Source organism: Cyprinus carpio, chromosome B5, assembly GCF_018340385.1.
Source record: "Cyprinus carpio isolate SPL01 chromosome B5, ASM1834038v1, whole genome shotgun sequence".
NCBI classification, from domain to species: Eukaryota; Metazoa; Chordata; class Actinopteri; order Cypriniformes; family Cyprinidae; genus Cyprinus; species Cyprinus carpio.
Genome location: NC_056601.1, coordinates 23,938,892 through 23,962,247, shown reverse-complemented (window position 1 = coordinate 23,962,247; position 23,356 = coordinate 23,938,892). Strand labels below are relative to the sequence as shown.

The 23,356-nt window shown below is 37.7% G+C and overlaps 1 protein-coding gene across 1 annotated transcript; it reads left to right on the top strand.

Moving 5' to 3' along the window:
• The first annotated feature begins 5,769 nt into the window (after positions 1-5,769).
• fkbp6 (FKBP prolyl isomerase 6) lies at positions 5,770-8,931 on the top strand. The gene is given in 9 exon segments (XM_042723406.1): positions 5,770-5,796; positions 5,885-6,002; positions 6,581-6,670; positions 6,774-6,976; positions 7,055-7,174; positions 7,312-7,490; positions 8,259-8,275; positions 8,659-8,770; positions 8,853-8,931. Coding segments are annotated over 9 exon segments (945 nt in total).
• The last annotated feature ends 14,425 nt before the right edge of the window (positions 8,932-23,356 follow it).

The following is a 23,356-nucleotide window of genomic DNA, read 5'->3' as shown; positions in this document are numbered from 1 at the left end:
TATATTATCCACTTATTATTGGTTATATATTTATATTCGTTTATATTAATCTTTTCTTTTCATTTCGATCTCTTTACTTAATGTTCTGAATACTTTTGTAAATAATAGCGTACTTTAAAGGCTTGACATCAAGCTTTGATTATGCTGACTGGAATTTTTGCTGGAATGCAGTTTAAATTTAATATATTTCATTTTATTTCGGCTAATTAATAGACCAGAATTATAGGCTACTATAGTGTTTCGTTAAAGAAATAATCATTCATGTAGTTTCATTTGTAAATGAAAACACAACAGCTCATTTATCATCACACATGGGCATAAATACAGTCATATAGTCAAAACTTTATTGCCATAATTGTTAGATAAATGATAAATGAGCTGTTGTGTTTTCATTTACAAATGAATCTATGTGAATAATTAATTCCTTAACGAAACAATATAGTATTTATCAAAAATTGTATAGTATTATCCCGTGTTTTTTCCCTTCTCCCAGAACAGCTTATAATAGGCTACTGTTTTAGCTATTAAAATAATTCAGTTTGGAGCATTTATTGTTCGTTAAAAATACGTTTTTGTTTTTTAAAGTCACGACTCAGATAACACTAGTTTATTGGTAAATAATTAAAATATCTCCTTAATATTTCCCCCTGACACATTCATGGTTATTACTATTGCTGGGGCTCTGCGGCAAGCTTGATCCTATTGCGTGCATTCGAGCCACTCTTGACAGTCGCAGTACCACGGTCTTGTGTTGTTTCCACCAGCGGTGCAATTTTTTTCATCACTAATTGATGGATGTCTAAAATATAAAAATAAGAAAAAGTTTAAAACAGGCCCGAGGCCCGGACCACGTCTGAACTATGATGTGAAAATATGCCCGAAGCCCGGCCCTACAGGTGTAAAAAAGTTGGGCCGGCCTGAAATGCAGGATTAACTATTACTTACTATTAGAAATGTAGTTAATATCTTTAACTGACACCTATGTAGTAGTGGTGGGCTACTACTATGTGTCATATGTGTACTATATATATTAGTGCAAATGGAATGTCAGGATTCAGGAGTACCAGATAAAATGATCAACATATCTGGAATGAGCATGTGGTATACTGCAGCACTAACACAGTCATAGTGCAATATTATCTGAGGCTGTGGAGTGCATGGAAGGTGCACTGTTAGTTCAATTCAACAATGTTAATATAATAGTTACTGTGGCTACTATCTGCAAGGACATCATCAATTTATAGTTTCTATGGTTGTACTACAAAAAATGGTTATACAGTTCAAATAAAATTTTTGATAATTTTAGAGATTTGTGGGCTTTCCCTTATACTTGCATGAAATACTTGCATTCTTTTAGGTGCCTTTACTGTACAGCAAATGGAATGTATAGTGTTGCAGTTTATTTATTTATTTTCAGTACATACTTGTGTTCGGTTCACAGACATACATTCACAGTTTCATACATTTATCTTGTCCATCAAAGAAGAATTTAATAACATAGCTAAGAAAGATGACAAGTGACACTGCATTGACTCCCCTTTTAAATTGCTAATTTAACAGTTTACACTTTTTTTATATAAGCAGGTTTCACTTAGAAAACTACTAATCCGGTCAACAATAAGTTTAAGCATTCCCTATAGCACAAGTTCACAGCACATTTCCTACAGGGCCACTGTCCTGCAGAGTTTCAATCCAACCAGCTCCAACACACTTGATCCAGCTAATCAACTCCAGCTAATCCTCCTCTTCACTCTGCTGACCCACGACTGCACACTGTCACACAACTCCAACCTCTTCATTAAGTTTGCGGATGACACGACTGTGGTGGGTCTCATTAGCAACAGAGATGAGACAAACTACAGGAGCGAGGTGAGCCGCCTGGCCAGATGGTGCAGTGACAACAAGCTCTCTCTGAACATGGAGAAGACAAAGGAGATTGTTGTTGACTTCAGGAGAGCGCACACTCAGCATGTTCCTCTGACCATCAATGGTGCGACTGTGGAGAGAGTGAGCAGCACCAAGTTCCTGGGTTGTGCACATCACAGAGGACCTCTCCTGGACCGACAACACTGCAGCACTGGCCAAGAAATCACAGCAGCATCTCTACTTCCTCCGCAAACTGAGGAGAGCCAGAGCCCCACCCCCCATCACGTACACCTTCTACAGAGGCACCATCGAGAGCATTCTGACTAGCTGCATCACTGTGTGGTATGGCGCCTGCAACGCATCCTGCCGGAAGACTCTGCAACGCATAGTGAGAGCAGCTGAGAAGATCATTGGTGTCTCTCTCCCTCCCTCCAGGACATTTATGGAACCCGTCTCACTCGCAAAGCCCTCTGCATTGCAGGTGATCCCACTCACCCGTCACACAGCTTCTTCAGTCTGCTGCCATCAGGGAGGAGACTGTGGAGTCTCCAGGCCAGGACCAGCAGACTGAAGGACAGCTTCATCCATCAGGCTGTCAGGAAGCTGAACTCGCTCCCGAACTTGCCCCCCCCCCCATACGATGACATGCACCAGTCACTTTGTGCAGCATTGGTCTGCTCACTACCTCATTCACCATGGAACTGACGTCATTCTACCACCTCATCAGTCAGTTTAAATAAAATAACTGCCCTTTCTCACTTTAATCAGACTTAATAAGCTTTTTTTTTTATGCACTAAAAATCTTTTTATCTGCACTGTTTGTTCACTGGTTTGCACTCTATCTGCCATGTGCCTTGCGCTGCTTTTATTTAACCTTATTTTTTTTTTCTTTTCCTATTATGTCTTTTTTTACATTCCCTTATTGTATAGTTTTATCTTATATTTTATATTTGATCTAGATTTTTAGGCTCTACTGTTAGTGTAATCTGTATGCACCGGGGGTCTGAGAGTAACGCAATTTCGATTCTCTGTATGTATGTACTGTACATGTGGAAGAATTGACAATAAAGCAGACTTGACTTGAAAAAAAAAAACTCTTCAGGACAGTGGCCCTCCAGGAACTGAGTTTGACACCCCTGCCCTATAGAGTCACAAGAACAATAGACTGCACATTCTGCAATCATTCACAGCTCTTAAACAACATGAGGCTGTTTTTGTGAATAGAAAGTCTATTCTGCCCTACAAAGCAAAAAGGCAGTAACTGCATTTTTGGTCAAAAATTAGTTATTGTAATTTTCACGACATTCAAGGCATCCTTTGTTATGTGACAAAACATCTTATAAAAATATAAAGTAACATAACAGCAACATGTCCAATAATCTACCTACAACTACTTAGGCTGGATGACAGGATAACTTTTAAGTCATTTTTCTCAGTTCTGCACTCTGCGTAGTTACTACCTTTTTGCTTTGTAGGGCAGTATTGTACTGTAGGTCTATTGTACATTTGAGCTTTCAATGACATTAGTTCTGATTTAAAATAGTAATGAATATGTTAACACATTGACCTACACTCTTAAAAATAAAGGTGCTTCACGATGCCATAGAAGAACCCTTTTGTCTAAATGGTTACATAAAGTAGCTTTAACATCGGAAGAACCATTCTGTTTCACAAAAGATTCTTTGTGGTGAAAGAAGGTTCTTCGGATTACAAAAATGTAAGAAAGAGATGGTTCTTTAAAGAACCTTTGACTGAATGGTTCTTTGTGGAACCAAAAATGGTTCTTCTATGGCATCGCTTCAAGAACCTTCTGAAGCACCTTTATTTTTAAGAGTGTACTGTACATTTCATCGTGCAGATGATTTGTATAAATGTATGATCACAAGATTTGATATCAACTGGTCTGGCTCAGTCAGAGTCTGTGTTCTGTCAGTGCTTGAGGAAGGTAAAGTAAATGGGGAACTGAAAAAAGAGCTTTTAATAGCACAGTCTCCATTTGAGAAAACTGCTGGTTAGGTTTGAAACCCACCACAGGGTGTTGCGGTAAGAGACTTGGTGAAAAGATGTTGGAAATTTGGGATTAACCTGTTTATCTGTCACCACAACAACTCAGTTATTAGTTATTAACACAGATTAAATATAATCCTTAGTTGTGGGGGTATTTAGTGTGTAGTTTTCTATAGAAACCGAAAATACAGAGTAAATATAAACACACAATAATAACATGAAATTCTAAACAGATATACACATGATGAATATAAAATATAAAACTGAACAGATAAACAGAAGAAAACAAATTTGCTATATCATATACATTAAGTTAAACAGTAAACAGCTTAATTTATTCTATATGGTAGCCTATCAAGAATATCTCAACACCAGCACTTAGCTTATGAACTATGCCCTTAGCAGGGTGACTGTATACAGTAGGGTAACAGAGTATGCTGGTGACTTCCCCCCAAATGAATCAAAAAAGGCTATGACTTATACTTACAACTTTGAATCATAATGTATCTCGTTCTGCTGCCAATAACACAGAGTTGTTGCATGGGTTTGGTTCGTTTTAGCTTTAAAGATCAAAGTTGACAGAGAAAGTTCATGATCTGCTTCACGGCATCAACAAAGCATTGGTTTGGTAAGTGTACATTAGGCATCTCATTAACAATCCAGATTACTTGCAGATACAATCTATTTGTTTGTGGTTCTGAAAAAAAAGAGCTACTTAGTATATTTATGTTTAAATGTTTACTTAAATGTTATGAAGTGCTTTAACAAATCACATCATTTCACTGATAAATTGCTTTAAATTGCTTCCCTTCACTGTAACTGATTAACCCACATTAATGTAAAAGCTTTGATGCTAAGTTTGATCACTGTTAAAACTATAATGTCCACTAATAAGTTTATTTACTAAAAAAAAGTGTATGTGGAGAAAAACAAGGCAATTTTATTTCTAATATAATATCAAATTTTTCATAAAACTGCAATTTAAATATATTATTTCTATAGGCTATACAAAAAAGACAAAAAGGACAAAATAATAAGGCTGAAAAGCTGATCTATAGCATGTTAAATGGTGGTATCCTACTCTATGAATGGTACACCCCCTAAGCTCACAGAATTAGTTTGACCAGCAGCCAATGACACTGACCCATTCAAACTGATTTTTAGCGCGTACTTCACGCGTATTTAACACGTACTTCACGCGTATTTAACGCGCTGATTTTTCACGCATAAACGACACGTATTTAACGCGTTAAATACGTGTTGTTTACGCGTGAAACACGCGTATTTAACGTGTTTGTTTACCGCGGTTAAATTCGCGTGTGTTTTCTCGAGAATATTACAATTCATAGCCCCAGCTGGACTACAGTAACTTAAATGAGCTGGTTAATCGAGTGGTGCATGATCAATTTGCAACAAAACGCGCCTGCAAGCAACTTGCTTCTCTTTAATATGTGTTCTAAATGAGATTTACATTAACATTAGTTCACCACAACGTCACTACAAGAAAATGCACATTCTAGAATTTATAATAATGTAAAACAAACAAGGTTAAAAGCTTTGTAACATCCACGTGTAATGTATTCGGTGGTGGTTACCACACTGGCTTGGTGGTGCCTGGATTTGACATTATATCAGAAGTGCATCCATAAAAATATATGGCAACACCATGGTACTACAAAAGCATTTCAGTATTTTCAGTGGTGTTTCCTCATCCCGCCGTTTCCCCTTACAACAAAAAAATATTGATGTTGTTGTACCATGGTCTGATCATGATATCAGATTGTATTTCTTTGGTGTTTTAATATATATTACAATACAGAACAATCACCATATTCACATGTCATGTGTTTATCTGCTACTCCATTATAGTTAAAAATGTGATAAAATGGTAAAAACATGGGGGTGTTACTGTTGTACCTCTTGGTGTTTATTTGGCAATGATTTTTCAGCTGAAATAGATTAGGTTTAGCATGAATTCATAATTTTTTTATATATATTTGTTATGTCTTAGACTCCATTCCATCGTCTGGCTTTGCAAATGCAAGACATATTAGGGGATGGAGGAATTCTCAAAGAGGTCGTCCATGCAGGGGAAGGTCCACCCGTACCCAAGCATGCTTCTGTATCAAGTAAATGACTCAATTTAATAGTTTTGTTGAGTTTTAGCTCTGTCTTATGATAGTCAAATATTGCATAAATAAATTATTCTTAGAACACACAAACACTCGTCTTATATGCTACCCATGACTTTGTTTATGTGATCAAAATGATAAATAAAGTAAAGTAGTATTGTTTTGTTTTGTTTTTTTTTTTTGATTTTATATGTTTTTTTTTTTTTTTTTATTTTTTTTTTTATTTTTTTTGTTTGATGATAAAGTGTAACACGATCCTTCAAAAATCAATCTAATGTGTGTATTTGGTGCTTATGAAAAAAAATCTTATTATAAATTCTGAAAACAGTTGTGGTGTTTAATATTTTTTTGAAAACTGATCCTTTTTTTTTAAGATTCTTTGATGAAGAGAAAGTTCCAAAGAATTAATTTAAATATACATATTTTGTAATATTATACATTTCGTAACTGTCACTTTTGATATATAAAATAATAATAATAAAAAACTTTTGATAAACAACTTTTGTTTTTGTATCTACTTTTGTCATACATTCTTTTTGGTTTATTAGCTTTTCATAAGCTCATTTCATCCACAGTTCATTTCTCTGGTTTCCTTGAGTACTCTGACACACCTTTTGAGACAACCAGCCACCTTAAATTTCCACGAATGATGAAGCTTGGTAGAGGTGGGATGGAAACTGAATTCTTCCATTAGAGTGATAATCAAGATTCTCCTGTATAATCTCTTCTTTGTCCTCTACCGAGACACTCTAACCTCTTTCCCCATAGATGTTACTTTGTATGGCCTAGAGCTCGGCCTTCTTACAATGAAGAAAGGTGAGTTCTCCCGTTTTCTCTTCAAGCCCAAATACGCCTATGGGGACCTTGGGTGCCCCCCGCACATACCTCCATTAGCCACGGTCCTCTATGAGGTGCAAGTCCTCGACTTCCTGGACTCTGCACAAGTGGATGAATTCTTGGATTTGAGTATGGTAAGATTGAATGCATTTAGCTTGCTTGTTTTGTTTGTTTGTGGAGTCTGAGATTGTCATTTCTACATTGTTCCTCAGGATGAGCAGAACAGTGTTTCTCTGTCCACATTTCTGAATGTTCTGGACACACAGCGGAGTTTTGGCAACCTCTGCTTCAATAAGAAGCGCTATGAAGATGCTCGAGAGAGATACAAGCAGGTTCTGTGCTTTTAACTGTCTTATTAGTTTCTCACATATGAGAGTATGTAAATGGATAGAAGGAAAATGTGTCTTGAAACCTAGTAATAGACTGTGATGTAACATTCGTGTAACACAACCCTTGGTCCATGGTGCAGGCCATGACACTTTTGCAAAATCGTGAGCTGGTGGATGATGAAGAGAAGCAGCGTCTTGAGGAAATGAAATTGCCTTTCCTGCTCAACCTCTCACTCACGTACCTCAAACTGGAGAAACCCCAGAAGGCCCTTTGCTACGGTCAGAAAGTGTTGGACATCAGCCCTCAGAACACTAAAGCGTCAGAAATCTATTGAATTTTGCCAGAAGATCATTTGCTTTTTTATCGAAAGAAGAACTGTGCAGTTATATTCTGGGATTCTCCCACTCACAAGTCTGTTGGGTCAGATTGCTTTCTTATCACAGCTCCAGAGTTCATTTTCAGTTGAACTGGATCTCAAACCGATTATTTTGGTGCTACTCTGAGTGCGATTGCTATGTTCATATATGGCGAAACTAATCAAACTATGGGAGAAAACGTGCCAGGATCCAAAAGAAACACTCCAAAGGAACCAGTTGTGAAAATGAGTAATTGCATACATAAGAACTCAATATACTGTTTTCTTTCCATTTTAATGAAAATAAAATTATAGCTTAATCACTGGCCTACAGCAATCCATTTTACAATCGATTAGACAGAGTGTGGTCACATCAGCAAAATTTGATGGGCAAAGGTCTATTGTCAATAGTGAAACGATGTATCATGCACTGCTTGCACAGTAGTCACTTTCAAAGTAAGCAGCTTTCTGTTGGAAAGCGTGACGATTTCAGATGACCAATCCGAAATTGAGTGAAATCTGAGTTGGGAGCTCACCCACACACAAAATTCCAGATTGCACAGATTCCTATTGGAATGACTGTCCAATCCAGTCATAAAAACGGAATTTACAGTTTAACACAGAATGTCATTGAATTTGTAAAATTTTGAATGAATTAATCAAAAGTAGGTCATTACACTTGAATCAAATTGCGATATGGACTAGTATCTGTAAATATTAAGCCGGAAAAGTCGATTCCGCTGTGCTCTGATTAGCTGATTTTGAGCACATGGTCATGCCTTTTGTTAATGGCATCTTGTTCATTTTTTACTGCATGTTCAGATGGAGCCAGATTGGACTTGCTAAAACAAAGGTAGTACAACAAGTTTGAATTGCTGTGCTAGTGGGAAAATTCTTTATGATTGAAAAACTCCTTACGATTGAATTTACTTCTGATTCCTGGAGCAAGAGTTCTATTTTATTGCATTACTTTTGCTTTTGTACTTATGTAATTATTTTCTTTAGAATCCTGAAGAAACTTCCAAATAGGTTTTTATTTGTGTGTTTTTTTTTACCATTGTAGCGGAAGAACGCTGATCTGATATTAAGAGTTTTACTTTTTTCTTTTAATTTCTTTCTTTATTTTTATTGAGGCCTGTTTGGAGATGAATGACTATGAGAAAGCACAAGATTACCTTACACTCGCTCAGGCGAAAAAGCCATTTGACCCTGACATCAACACCTTGCTGAAAAAGCTTGCTTTGTAAGTTTTCCTATTCTGATAGTTTTAAGTTTTCCTACTTATGTTAATGTGAAAGCTAAACAAATCTACTGATCTTTTACAGCTGCTACAAGGACTATTTGGACAAAGAGAGAGAGATGTGCTCCAAGATGTTCTCAGGTTTTAAGTGAACGGAAAAGTGAAGATTGCTGTGGCCATGGTGGTTGTCTTTACCATTTTTCAAATCCCCCAGATTGACCACAAGTGGGCAGTATAAACCCAACAAAATTGTAATTTTGGTTTGAGTGGCCCAACATTGCCTCAAATGTTGTCATACTTTTAATTGCTTATAGTTCACTTTTATTTTGCATTATTATGTTACTGTAAGATAAGCTTTATTATAGCAGACAGTCAAGATTTTGCAGTGTTGTGTTCAGTACTTTATATGGAGCATCAGGATGTCTCCCAAGCGTGTGGCTGGAGTTTCAGAAGTTATATAGACTTGTTAATTTATTGAATTTTTCTCATACACTTTTTTTTGGTATGCCATACAATGCACGTCTTGATTTTACTTATTTTGTGTGTTAAATTTCGAAGTTAACATCAAAACAATAAGTTGTTTTGCCTTACTCAGAGTTTTGAATTTTCTTTAGATTTATGTGGAAATTAATAATACTGTATAAGATTAAAAATACACATATATTTAGTTTACTCTTACAAAAAAGTAAAAAAAAATGTTAATATATACTGTATGTATAAAGTTTACTCTTATACGAATCTTGTCATCTTGTGTTGTCTTGGTACATTTTACTGCCTAGTCTTTCCTCCCTGTGCTAACACAGAAATACCAGTTTTTAATGGCTAGTATTTTGTATTTGTGCTTTTAAAGATATATTAAAAATTTCATTTCATTTTCACAAAATATTAAACCATGTTGTGTCTGCCAAAAATTCTAAACAAGTTTTCTCAGAACTATTGTTTTTGATGTATGAAGTTAGTTCTTCTCAAGTTCACACATGTGTCCAGCAGAGTAACCACAGGTGTAGCTCATCACATTTATTATGTTAAAGAAATTTACAAAAAAAATGGCATTCCACATTTGCTCTAGCTTGCTTGCCATCCTGGGTTTTACTAAATGTAGCATTGTTTATTGTAAGTTACTTTGAATAAAAGCATCTGCTAAATGTAAACGTAAACCACAAAATGTCACAATATGTTGGGGCCAGTTAACAAGAAGTTAGCAACATAGCTTTCAATGTTTGTGAAGGTTTGTGTTGGAACTTTCCATGTGGATTAACCGAGCTTACCTCAGTATGGAGTTGTAAGGATGCCCTCTTTCAAGAGAGCCAGGCTTTTGACCACACTGACCTGCAATATTTAAGAAAACTCCCACAAAGATTTGTAAAGTGACGTTCTGCTACTATTATATGTAACTGTTATGAATAGTCTTTTCTGTGGCTGAATGAGCAGTGTGCAAACACAGTTAATCTTTAAACAAACAACAGGTCTGTAAATCCTTGGACTACAGATAAATTGCTCAGTTTGGTTTCTGCGTCCTTGGTAACTTTAGTCCAGTGCAGTTTTAGTCTATCCTTTCTTGTTTTTGTTTCTTTTGAGTGTTGCTCTGCTGACATTTACCAGATGTGAAGATGTAATTCTGTGTGTATGAAGTGAAGTTTATTATTCTTGACCCAGACCTGTCCAGGTTCTTTGGGTTTTCTCCTGGACTAGGCTCTTGGTGACTGGCACGAAGTTAATTTCTCAAAACCATAGGTCTTTAAAACTGCTGTTTTTCCAAAGCAACATGTACAATATTTTCTAGATTTCTAGCATCCTTTCAATGTTTTTTGGGGAAGGTTCACCCAGGAATTCTGTTATCATTTAATCACTATTATGTTGTTCCAAACATTAAGAGTATAATACGGGGTCTAAAGAGGGGGTGGCAATGTCAGAACTGTGTGATTCAGTCCTGGTGCCTATATAACAGCTGCTTCTTTCAGAATGCATCCTGCCATGATCTCAAGTCACTGGAGACGAGTGTTATGAGGATTCTAAAGGGGGTGAAACAAGTCTTCTGAAGAGACACAATTGCTTTATATGATGAATAGATTTAATTTAGACTTATATTCACATACAAACTTAATCAACGCACATACATAGAGCACATCAAATGTAAGAAACAGAAGCTTCATTAGTTCTTGCATATAAAACAAGCATTTTTGAATAAAACAAAAGATTTGTGATCGTGTCTCTTCAGAAGACTTTGGTTAAACATAAAAAAGTCAGAATTGTGTGTTTGACTCAATTCTAAGAAAGAAAAAAATTCTGCAAACTTGCAATTACTAGAAAAAAAAAAAGTCAGAATTGTGAGAGAAAAAAGTTGCAATTACATTTTTTTTTTTTAGTGGCAGACACTGGCTTCAATATTAATATTTGATTTATATGAATTGCTTTGATTTTATGAACTTTTATGAACGTTTTGGGTTTTGAAGATGAAAGTTAATTTACTTCATACTTCAATACACTCACATCATTCCAAACTAATGTTGTTGTACATTGTTTTTTTTTTTGTCTTGTTACTGTTGATTGGTCACAGCACACTAAGTGAACAAAACTTAAATGTGAGAGTTGTAAGCAGACAGGAATATTTTCAGTTTTGGTCTTTTTCTCAAACAAAGTTGTTATATTACTTAAAATAAGTAATCAAGTTTGAAATAGTTTTCAATAGCTGTTTTTTTTTTTTTTTTTTTTTTTTTTTTTTTTTGTTAAAGCGAAATAAGAGGAGTGAACAGAGGCAGAGAGGTCTTCTCTGCGCGTTGTTCAGTTGGCACTAATGAAGTTGTTATAGGCACTGCACCCAGTACATGGCAGCAGGCTGCTGATGGGCTCTTTATATAGTGCCACAAAGTCTGTCATCTAAGGTTACTCATAATAACCCCACACATGCTCAACATCTCAAATAATACAATACAGATAAGTTTTAACGAAACAATGTAGGTGATCTTGAAATATTTGATTTGAATATTGAAATATTGAAATTATATTAATTAATAATAATATCTTAATAACAATAACTGATTAATTTGAATGCTTGAGTCATCCTGTGGCCCTGCTGGAAGTGTGCTGAGGCCTCCTATTGCCCCCCTGGCCTACTGGTGGTTGAGAACTGATTTTTTAGGGGGGGTGTGAGTGTTTTATATAGTTTTAGCAGACAACCAAACAGCTTTGAAACCATATAGCCTCATGTCAAAAACCCATGGAACATTCTGAATGCATAAGACCGTTCAGATAAAAAACATTCAGAGCACCCTACCAAGCACATTGCATAAAAGTGCGTCACATGGATTTTTTTTTAAATTTTTGGATTTCGACTGTGAAAATTCACTAAACAGTGGTAAATGTGACACTGGCAACTACTCACAGAACTTTTTGTGCACAAGTACTCAATTTTTCTTTCCAACTTCAATGTTGTGTCATTTATATATGACAGAATTCTCTATTTATGACAGGATTCTAAAAATTCAAAAGAAAGAATATCATTATAATAGCAAACAATATTGAGCAAAGCAGATGAGATGGAATTTCTGGTGGCTGGCATGGAGGCGACATGCCTGGCACAGCATGGCCTCATCCTGTCATCACAGGGACATCTATTAGCATATGACTCTGTCTCATTCAACCGTCCTGCTTCTGCTTTAGCTTGTCAGCCATGCCAGGCATCTTCATTAGAGAGGCCTGCTGCTCTGTCTGCTGATTACCAGCTGACCTCGAGTCCCATCTCTGTTCCTGCTCTCCAATGATCAGCCGCTGGAATTCAAGTTATGGCCATGCTCTGTCCATAGGGATGACCTGGTATCTCACACCACTGAAAGGGGAAGTCGCATGGAAGCATGAGATGCAGGGTACCACGAGTCCCTATGTTTTTTCCTTTAAAGGCAAGTGTGTAATTTCTGCAACGATAGCTAGAAAGAGAAATTATTTTTTTTTTTCTGTTTTTTAAAGAGAATTTGAGTGGTGCTTTTTGATGCAAAATTTGTCACCACAAAGTTAAGGCCCAGTCACACCAAGGATGCTATAATGGTAACTATGACTATAAAGTTTTAAAAACAGTTCTAATTCTATGAAAATACATCCAAAATCATTTTGTACAACCCATTTTTTTTTGTGCCTGATAGTAACTACAGATTTAGTAAAGGTGCACATGTAACACTATTAATGTTTTTTAGACGAGCAAATGCCTGTGTGGTTTGGCCTGTATAAGAAAAAACAAAACAGAGTTTTAAAACACAGACAGTTATGTGTGTATCAAAAGAATCCTATTGCTAATTATTTTAAACTCGTGAAACATAATTTGTTCTCTTTATGATATACTGCATGGTATTGAATGATTTGACACTTAGTGTCTTACATCTGTATAGTCCATTTCTATAGAGAGGCAATATATATCGTAAAAAGACAAAAAATTTATTTTGATTAGAAGTTTTTGGTATTTTATTATTTTGTACAATGTTTTTTGTCCTTTTTGCTTTATTATTTGTTGATTTATATTGTGGAATACAGTGTTGTCATGGTTTGATTGGTTATCAGAGATTTTGTGTCTTCATATATGTGGTAATTGCTATCTTGTTTGTTGCTCAGGTGTATGTATTTTAATATTTTGTAGTTTTTTGTTATTGTTGTTGTTGTTGTTTGCCTGACAAAGGCCGAAAAGGGCCAATTGTTGTTTTTCCATTACTACTACTACTACTATAAAGTTTGACTGTATTGTGGCAGTGTGCTTTCCTTTTGTTCTTTTTTAATAGGTAACTGCACACCACATCTAGCAGCAATGACACAATGGATTGATATTATTGAAAACACTTTCAGAACAATTTTTGTTGAGAAACTGAGAAAACATTGAGAGCTAATCAGAATCAACTTGACTTTAAAGAACTTCAGCATTTATACCAGCAGATTATATTAAACAGTGCACACTTATAATATACAAAACATCTTTGTGCATGCAATATAGTTATTGTTATAGCTATTGAGCCTGGTGGGAACAGGCCTTTAAGACCTGCTGTGTGGGGTGTTGCAAGGGTTTTAATTATTACTTACATAAAATTACTTTCATAAAATTACCCACCCTCAAGTCTTTATGATATTCCAGTCTCTAAATTTGGTTTGGGTCCCTCTTTTAATATAAATCGCTGGAAATTTTTTATCCATTTTATCACGTGCCTGGCATAAATTGTAAATCTGATCACTTAGAAAACTATTTGCATACTTTGCATACCTCAACGGGCTGTGTGATTTGATGTACTGTATCATTCATGCCTGTACCGAAATGGAACAAGTTCCGCACACAGTTTAATATGCAAAGTTAGGGGGTTATTTGGTGTTCTGTATTATTTATGTGAGTAGGTAAATGGTTGTTGTTTGTAGCGAGAATTGATGGTCCCACCCCAAACTCACACACTGGCAGACAATATTCAGTCTAAGCACATCTATATTAGACTATTATTGCTGGAAACATTTACTATGGTGGGAAAGAGCGTCCAAAGAACTCTAGTAAAGTATTTACATTCACACTTGTAACATAACAAACTGCTGATGAAAACTCATGCTGGTGGGTGGTGTTTATGAAAGTTTTTGCTTGTGGGTTTGTGTGTTGTTGTTCTGCTGAGGTGTAGTGTTGTGTGTGAGTGAGGGGGGTGGGGTAGCTCTGAAGGGTGAAAGTAGAGCTCACAGCTGTGAGCAACTGTTCTGCTCTTTATTTTTACACACTGACTCTGGAGCCCAGCCGGTCCATTACAGCTGGGACATTTCTCCAGGGAACAAGGACAACACAAAGGCATCCCAAATCAGTCTGTGCTCTGTTTTGCTGTGGTAATTCTGAAATTTCTGGGGTGTTTAATTACTGTTTATTGTGTTTTGAATTGATACTTCGTTTTTTTTTTTTTAGCTTTTGATGCATGGTATATTATTGTAAACTTGATACCTTTACAACCTGTTTCCATTGAACATGAATATAGTTAGTACCAGTAACCAGTGTTATTATTGTTAACGAAAACAAACTACTAAAAACATTTCTGTTCATTAAAAAAAATAAACGAAATTGTTATTGAAATGTTGTTCAATAACATAATATTAATGAATATATATATATATATATATATATATATATATATCTATATATATATATATATATATATATATATATATATATATATATATATATATATATAAACCTCTTAGGCATACTTTCATTAAATATTTTCAGTTAGTTGCCAGGTAATTTTCACTTTTAGTTTTAATTTAGTTTAAGTTGAAATACTAAATTGCTTAAACTAAAATGTAAAATAACAAAACAAAAAACAATACATTTTAACAAGACATATTAAAAAACAGCAATAGCAATAATAACAACAAACCAAATTATTAAAACTTCCCAATAATAATAATAATAATGATAATAATGTAAATAATAGCTATATAAGAATATTAATAGATATTATTAAATTGTATTATTTATACTAAAATAACACTGGCAGTAAGTAACATTAGGCTGTGTTGGGAATTTGAAAAAAAAGGAAAGAAAAAAAACATAAAGATAAAGTTAAAAATAACAAAAATGTACCTAAAAGAAAAATACAAATTGAAAATAAAATGGAAATATCAACTAAATAATAATAATAATGAAAAAAAAAACTGATTGTAGCATTATAAATAAAAGTAGGACATGAGCTCTCTGGATACTGATTGTTGGATAATAAAATAGTTTAAAAATAGTTTAATGGTTAGAATGTTTTAATGATTTTATTGAGTTGATGCATTTACTGTTGAAACAGGAAGTGTGGGTGGGACATATCGAAGGAAATTTATTCATTTCGAAATCAATAAATCTCTATCTTTGCAATCAATTGCAAGGTGCAGGGCATGAGAAAATGTGTGAGGGAATGTGTGGGAAGAAAGTGGCAGTCAGTGTTAATGATTCATTCCCTCATTTTAGTCAAATCATTACTGCGAGTGAATTAATTAAACATGACCATGAATTAATACATGTGGAAACAAATTCTTCCGTTGTGGCAACAATATTTTTTTGCATGTCACATGCTTCGCTCCATAAACAACTGATGGTTGGGTAAAGGATAAGTGCAATGAAAGACATACTAAAGCACAATATTTTTTAATTATCATTATTATAATTTTTGATGTCTGGGTGAGGGGTTTGAAAGGAGAAAGGAAAGTTTGGGTATGATTTTTTTGTTTTATTTGTTTGGATTCAGGATTGGTCCATTATAACCATTAGTTCTTGTGTTCTAAGAGCTGATTTTTTGGTTTCTGCTCCAAGGCTGTGATATCTGTGATTTTAATGCTGTAACAGTGGGCAGCTTTTCTTTTTTCCCAGCGTCCTGCAACTTCACACGCCGTCTCGCTCCAGCTATCAAAAAGGGGATAATCAAAAAGCAAATATTGATGTCTGCAAGGAATGCATTCCTGTTTCCACAATCAGCTTTGCAAATAAACGTCTCTGGGTCAGTTACAGGGATCCATTAAGGAAAGTAAATACATGGATGAAACTGTGTTTTTGTGGCTGCATAGTTCAGATTAAACCTACTTTCAGTTACAGTACATCTGGTTCAGGCAAAGTTTGAGACAAACAGCTTCTGTATGTAGAGGGGATGTAGAGATCCATTCGGATTCAGATTTGACTTGAGGCACGGAAACCCACAGTAGAGTTTTCCAGAGGCGCTGGAGTTTGGTTGAGTTAAAGGGTTTTGCAGAGATTGTGACTTATAAAAGTCAAGAACTCTCAACTGAATTCATACCACAGAAAGTACAATTCCCAGACTCTTAAGAAAATTATTATTAATAATGGTAGTAGGCTTTTATTACCATTATTAGTATTGGAATTAAAGTGATAGCATTGGTATTAAAGTGGAATTTATAATAAATACAATTAGTTACAATTAGTTAAATGAGTGGTTTAGAGGTCTACGTAGGGCCTAAGTACATCTTTATATGTAATCTATGTTGTCTTTGAAATGTTCAAAATATACTGCAGAATGTACTAACAAGCATTTATATTAACTAATATTTCATGTAACTTCTGTTGAAGTTATATGTTAAATGTGCTGTATGTAAGTTTTTGACTGTACTAAAGCATAAAAACACCATAATATGTTTGCAGATATTTAAGAAACATGATAAGTTAACATACTTGTTTATCTGAAAAACAATGCTACAGTCACTTATTCTCCTTTGAAAATGTGCGTTTGGGGCTGGAATGTCTGTCTCTGTTTTGGTTTGTGAAACCCACCCACTGCCAGTTTACCCAATTGTATTTCGGCACCCCGGGTTGACAATTGGCGGAAAACACAGTGTATTTCATTTTATTCATCTTCAAGTGTGCTTGTTCCTGTTGTTGTCGTCAATCTGGCAACCTGCGTGTGCGACAAGTCTGAAGAGGAGGGGCCGGGTGAAAATAACCCCATCCAATATTTTAAATTTGGACTGCAATACCAAGTTCAACCACTCGGTGTCAATCCTACATACAGCACCTTTAACATATGTCATGTATTAAAATATGTGTAATTACACATTTGTAATGATGACATTACATTTTAATACATACATTAATTTCATTAATATGATTGTAAAGATAGTACAGACTCATGGAGGTAAGTGAACCACAGCAGTTTATTGACTACACTGAAAAAAACATGTGTAATGCAGATTTGGTTAAAATTCAATGAAGAAGAAACTTCTAACTCGAGTCCTTGTAAGTGCAGATGGTGACTGGAGAGGATAACAGAAGTAGTGGAGGCCATACAGGGAACACAGGTAAGTATTAGACAAGGATATTCACAAAGAAGAAGATTGTTGGAGAGTCATAGGAGAAGACGCTGGAGATCCTTTCGTAGGAGAAGAGACTAGAGATAACAGGAGATCACTGGAGAATTGAATGAAAAGACTAGGATTCGGGCAAATGAGCCTGCATTCCAAATGAGCCCAGACACTGAATGAAAGGTGAGTGTGATCTCTATAGTGGAGTGAACTGGTGCACTGATGAGTGACAGGCAGTTGCAGTGGAGCCTGGCATGCACATGACAATGAAAAGCGGGCATTGCACTCAAAAATGGATGAACATGAGCTTGCAGGAGCGAGGCTTAGCAGGCTAAATGATTGGAGAAATCCTCCATTTGTCAAAAAGAAGTCAGTTGTTTTCATATTTTGACATATTTTGAGATGTCAGAGAGAGAGAAAGAGACAGAGAGAAATGAAACATATACATGTTGTGTGAACTGTTTACAAGATGACATGCATTGTCTATGACATGCATTTAGAAAACAAATAGGGTGAATTTTCCATCCATGCTGACTTTACATTTCATACTAGGCTTTAAAAGATTGAAATACACCACACAAGTCCCACAAACTTCTTTTGGGACATTGAAAGTCTTGTTCACCATCCACTTACATTATATGTAAAAGAGCAGCTTGGATATTCTGTCAAATAACTTGGAAGAAAAGATTAAACGAGGGGGAGTAAATGATGACAAAATTTTTATTGTTGGATAAACTATTCCTTTAATGTTATTATTATAATTAGTCGGTCCTCTTGGGCAAAACTCTAAGGCATTGCAGCATGCCTCTTATTTTCCAAGCCTCAAAAGGTATCTTTAATCCCTGCCTAGCAAGCAAGAAATTATTCACTTTGAATGGCATATGACCCTCTGGGTGACTTAATCCTATTTTTGTCAATGTACGCTTACATATGGTGGCTTGTCACACAATACCAGAGGGTCATGTCTTACTCTCAGTTGTCAGGCGGTGAGAGAGAGTGTGTTTGTATGTCTGGCAATGTGTTGTCAAAGAGAGGATTAAAACACTGTGTAGGCCGCCTGCCAAGTAAAGATCCTGTTTCCTTTGTGCCTTTATATGCAACAATGGCGGAAAGCTTTGGTCAAGCTCTTGTGACTTCTGTTTTGTGTAGCTGTCTGCTTTGTTGTCATTTTTCACAACATTTATGTGAGATCTACAACTGCAATAAAATTACAGCATTTTGAAAGCGTCTCGGCTATGTATATAACCTTCATTCCCTAAAGGAGGCAACAGAGACATTACATGGATACATGACGTTATGGGGTGTCACTTGGGAGCCCAATCACCTCTGAGAAGTATGAAAAATGGCCAATGAGAATTGGCAAGTTGAATTTGAATAGCAATCCATTCCCCAAACATACAGGTATTTAAGATGGCAGCATGCATCCAATCATTTATATTTGTGCTTGAGGAGCCAAGAATGGGTCCCAGCCAGTCAGCGGTAGTTCAAGGTTGTGGCACGAGGGACATAATTTCTCTGTTCCCTCCTCTAGTCATGCACCACACATCAAGTCATGCCCCCTCCCCCCCTCCCTGGAACCCATTCCAGTTTGCATATCGGTCCCTTCAAAGAAGAAAGAAAGCCCTAGGCTCTGCCACAGAACAGGGCTGCGTTTCCCAAAAGTTTTACTTTGTATCATACGTCAGAATGCTGTTCATAGACTTCAGTTCAGCATTCAACACAATCCCTCAACAGCTCATTCACAAACTGGTCGAGCTGGGGCTCAACACTTCGCTGTGCAACTGGCTGTTGGACTTTCATGACTGGAAGACCTCAGGCAGTACGTGTCGGCAGCAACACATCCAGCACCCATCACACTGAACACTGGGGCCCCCCAAGGATGTGTGTCCTGAGCCCCCTCCTCTTCACTCTGCTGACCCACGACTGCACACCGTCACACAACTCCAACCTCTTCATTAAGTTTGCGGATGACACGACTGTGGTGGGTCTCATTAGCAACAGAGATGAGACAAACTACAGGAGCGAGGTGAGCCGCCTGGCCGGGTGGTGCAGTGACAACAATCTCTCTCTGAACGTGGAGAAGAACGAGGAGATTGTTGTGGACTTCAGGAGAGCGCACACTCAGCATGTTCCTCTGACCATTAAACGGTGCTGCGACTGTGGAGAGAGTGAGCAGCACCAAGTTCCTGGGGTGTGGCACATCACAGAGGACCTCTCCTGGACCGACAACACTTGCAGCAGCACTGGCCAAGAAATCACAGCAGCGTCTCTACTTCCTCCGCAAACTGAGGAGAGCCAGAGCCCCACCCCCCATCATGTACACCTTCTACAGAGGCACCATCGAGAGCATTCTGACCAGCTGCATCACTGTGTGGTATGGCGCCTGCAACGCGTCCTGCCGGAAGACTCTGCAACGCATAGTGAGAGCAGCTGAGAAGATCATTGGTGTCTCTCTCCCCTCCCTCCAGGACATTTATGGAACCCGTCTCACTCGAAAAGCCCTCTGCATTGCAGGTGATCCCCCACTCACCCGTCACACAGCTTCTTCAGTCTGCTGCCATCAGGGAGGAGACTGCGAGGTCTCCAGGCCAGGACCAGCAGACTGAAGGACAGCTTCATCCATCAGGCTGTCAGGAAGCTGAACTCGCTCCCGACCTTCCCCCCCCGTCCCTCTTCTGCCTCAGGCACCACTGAACTATGAACCCCCCCCTCCCTCTAACATACGAATGTCATGCAACAGTCACTTGTGCAGCAGTGGTCTGCTACACTACCTCCCATTCCCCATGGATCTGACATCATTCTACATCCTCTCAGTCAGTTTAATAAAATAACTGCTCTGAGCCCTTTGTCCACTTTGTCACTTTTAATCAGACTGAATAAGCTATTTTTTTATGCACTATACGTAAAATCTTTTTATCTGCACGTGTTTTGTTCCTGGTTTTGCACTCTATCTGCCATGTGCCTTGCGCTGCTTTTTATTTAACCTTATTTTTATTTTTTTTTTTTCTATTATGTCTTTTTTACGTTCCCTTATTGTATAGTTTTTTATCTTATATTTTATATTTGATCTAGATTTTTAGGCTCTACTGTTAGTTTTATCTGTATGCACCGGGGGTCTGAGAGTAACGCAATTTCGATTCTCTGTATGTATGTACTGTACATGTGGAAGAATTGACAATAAAGCAGACTTGACTTGACTTGACTTGACTCTAGGGAAAGAGGGTTACATACGTACATTCCCTTTCAGTCAGTCACGTTCAATGTTACGTCAACACTGACATTATTGGGTCCCTATGGAAAGCAGGTTCCCGAGAAAGGGGAAACCAACTGTGTAAAAATTAATTACCCAAGCTAAAGTTCCATGCGCTTCCACATAAACGAGTGACAAAGCAATGCAAGGGCTGGGCCTGCCTCCTCCAAGGGCAGTGCTTGCAAGTTTACCACCTGATCCTGAAAAGAAGTGGTGGGAATTTTGGGCACATATCCCGATCGGGGTCTCAGGATTACGAGAGAATCAGCTATCCCGAACTCAAGACACGTTTTGTTGACCAAAAATTCCTGCAGGTCCCCCACCCTCTTGATGGAAGTGAGCGCAGTCAGGAGTGCTGTCTTAAGGTACAGGATATTAAGCTGACTCAAAGGGCTCAAAGGGAGCTCTCTGTAGTTCAGCAAGGACCACAGAGAGATCCCAAGAGGGGATATGGTGATGAGGGACAGCCTCCGCTCCAACATCTCTTGCAGGAGGAAATCACGACACCAATCAAGCGTTGTTTCAGAAATTGTTTCAGTGGGACCACTGTTGTCCCCCCGAATGAATTCAGGCAGGCCAGCACTGACTGGGCATGATCGTTCATAACTCGTCCATCATATTGGCTGAGTCCAATGGCCCGGAGGGGAGGACGTTGTACTCATGCGCTCAACCCTTGAAAGCAAACCGAACAAATGGTTGATGTCGAGGCAAAATCAAGACATGAAAGTATGCGTCCATCAGGTCTATTGCTGCAAACCAATCATGGGCTTGAATGCATGAAAGAATACATTTCTGCATCAGCATCTTGAATTGGAGCTTGTGCAAGGTCCTATTCAAGACACACAGATCGAAACGGTGGGTTATGACTGATTTTATGTGTATGGGCTGTAAAACCCAGACTTCATCTTGACTGGAGAACCAGGCTCCATTGCATCCTTCACCAGGAGGACTGCAGTTTCTGCACACAGGACAGGGGCTGATCCTGGGGGGACAGCTGGCGAATTGAACCATATAACTGAGTTGAATCTTCCAAATAAGCCAGCAAGACAGGTTGGGAAGCATTAGACAGGCTCCCAATCTCTGAACAAGTGACACCATAGGGATGACACTTAACACACCAGCAGTGGGGCAGCAAGGGGAAATGAGGCTGTGGAACTCAGGAAGTGATGCCAGCCTTGGAAATGGGAGTGTCAAGAAAATGAACTTTGTCAGCATCCTGCATCTCAACCAGGTTCAGCCAGAGATGGTGTTCCTGGACTACCATTGTAGACATCACCTGACCAAGGGCCCACACAGTGACCTTTGTTACTCTGAGAGCAAAGTCGTCACTGTACGTAGTTCCTGTACCACCCCCAAGTCAGAACAACCCTTGCGCTGTTTTTTAGTGCCTTGGCCTGATGTACCTGCAGGATGTCCATGGCATGCAGGGCAGAGGTGGCCTGGACCGCAGCACTGTAAACCTTGGAAGCTGGAGCTGAGCTTTACAGATTACAGGCTTTGGATGCAGATGTGGACGATTCCTCCAAGTGGTGGCGTTTTGCGGGGAAAGATGCACCTATACAGCTAGGTTGTTTTCAGAGTTTCACTCTGAAAGAGTACCGAATCTTTGGATCAAACACAGGTGAAGAAGAAGCAGAAACAAGCAACAGCCAACATGTTCTCACTCCCAACTCTTCACATATTGACGCTTGGTCAGGACCAAGCCAGGACCATTTGGTGTCACTTTTTGATGCAGAGGGTAACCCTTTAGCATAATTTTTCATTGTGCAGGGTCCTCCGTTGCTTTAAATAAGAAACCCTTGGTGTCAATATGCCTATGCGAAAGGCACATGGAATTTTATTGTCATGATTAAGTTATATGATTTGATTATATGGTGTGATTTTTAATGTAAACAGTTACAACAGTTTTATTTACAATACACTATTTACACATTTATGAGCACATAACCCACCATTTGTCTACCTATTTGTCAGTAAAACACAGGATATAACAGGCAGATACAACTACAGTTACAATTTGTTTAAAAAGTATTAATATTCCAAGTCTTCTGAGGTAAAGCGATTGATTTGTGAGCAGAATAGATGCGATCGCTGTCTCTGTCCGCTGTAAAGCTCATCCTGTGTGCTGCAGTCTATGCGCAAATTTAAAAAATGCCGCTAGAAGTAGCTTTACATTAACCTTGATTGTGAAATGCTATTGGCGCTTGTGTGTCTCGTGACCAATTGTGTCATGCTACAGGACAGGAGTATCTATTTTAATGAGATGTGAGCGTGTTAATGGAGCAGGATCATTTTCAGCAATTAAAACCTTATGTTTTACTCTCTTCTTTGCATAAAGACAACATATGGCTTCAGAAGACTTGGAATGCAGCACGACTTGTTTATATTGCATTTATACTGCTTGTTTAAGGCCCGGGTATACACTTTCCGCGTTCCATTCCATCTCGCGCACAGCCGCGTCCGCACAGATTTCAAAGTATACTCAACCATGGATGAGTGTGGAACGACGAGCTCGACACAATGCGCAGTACCACCTACTTGACTTGCGC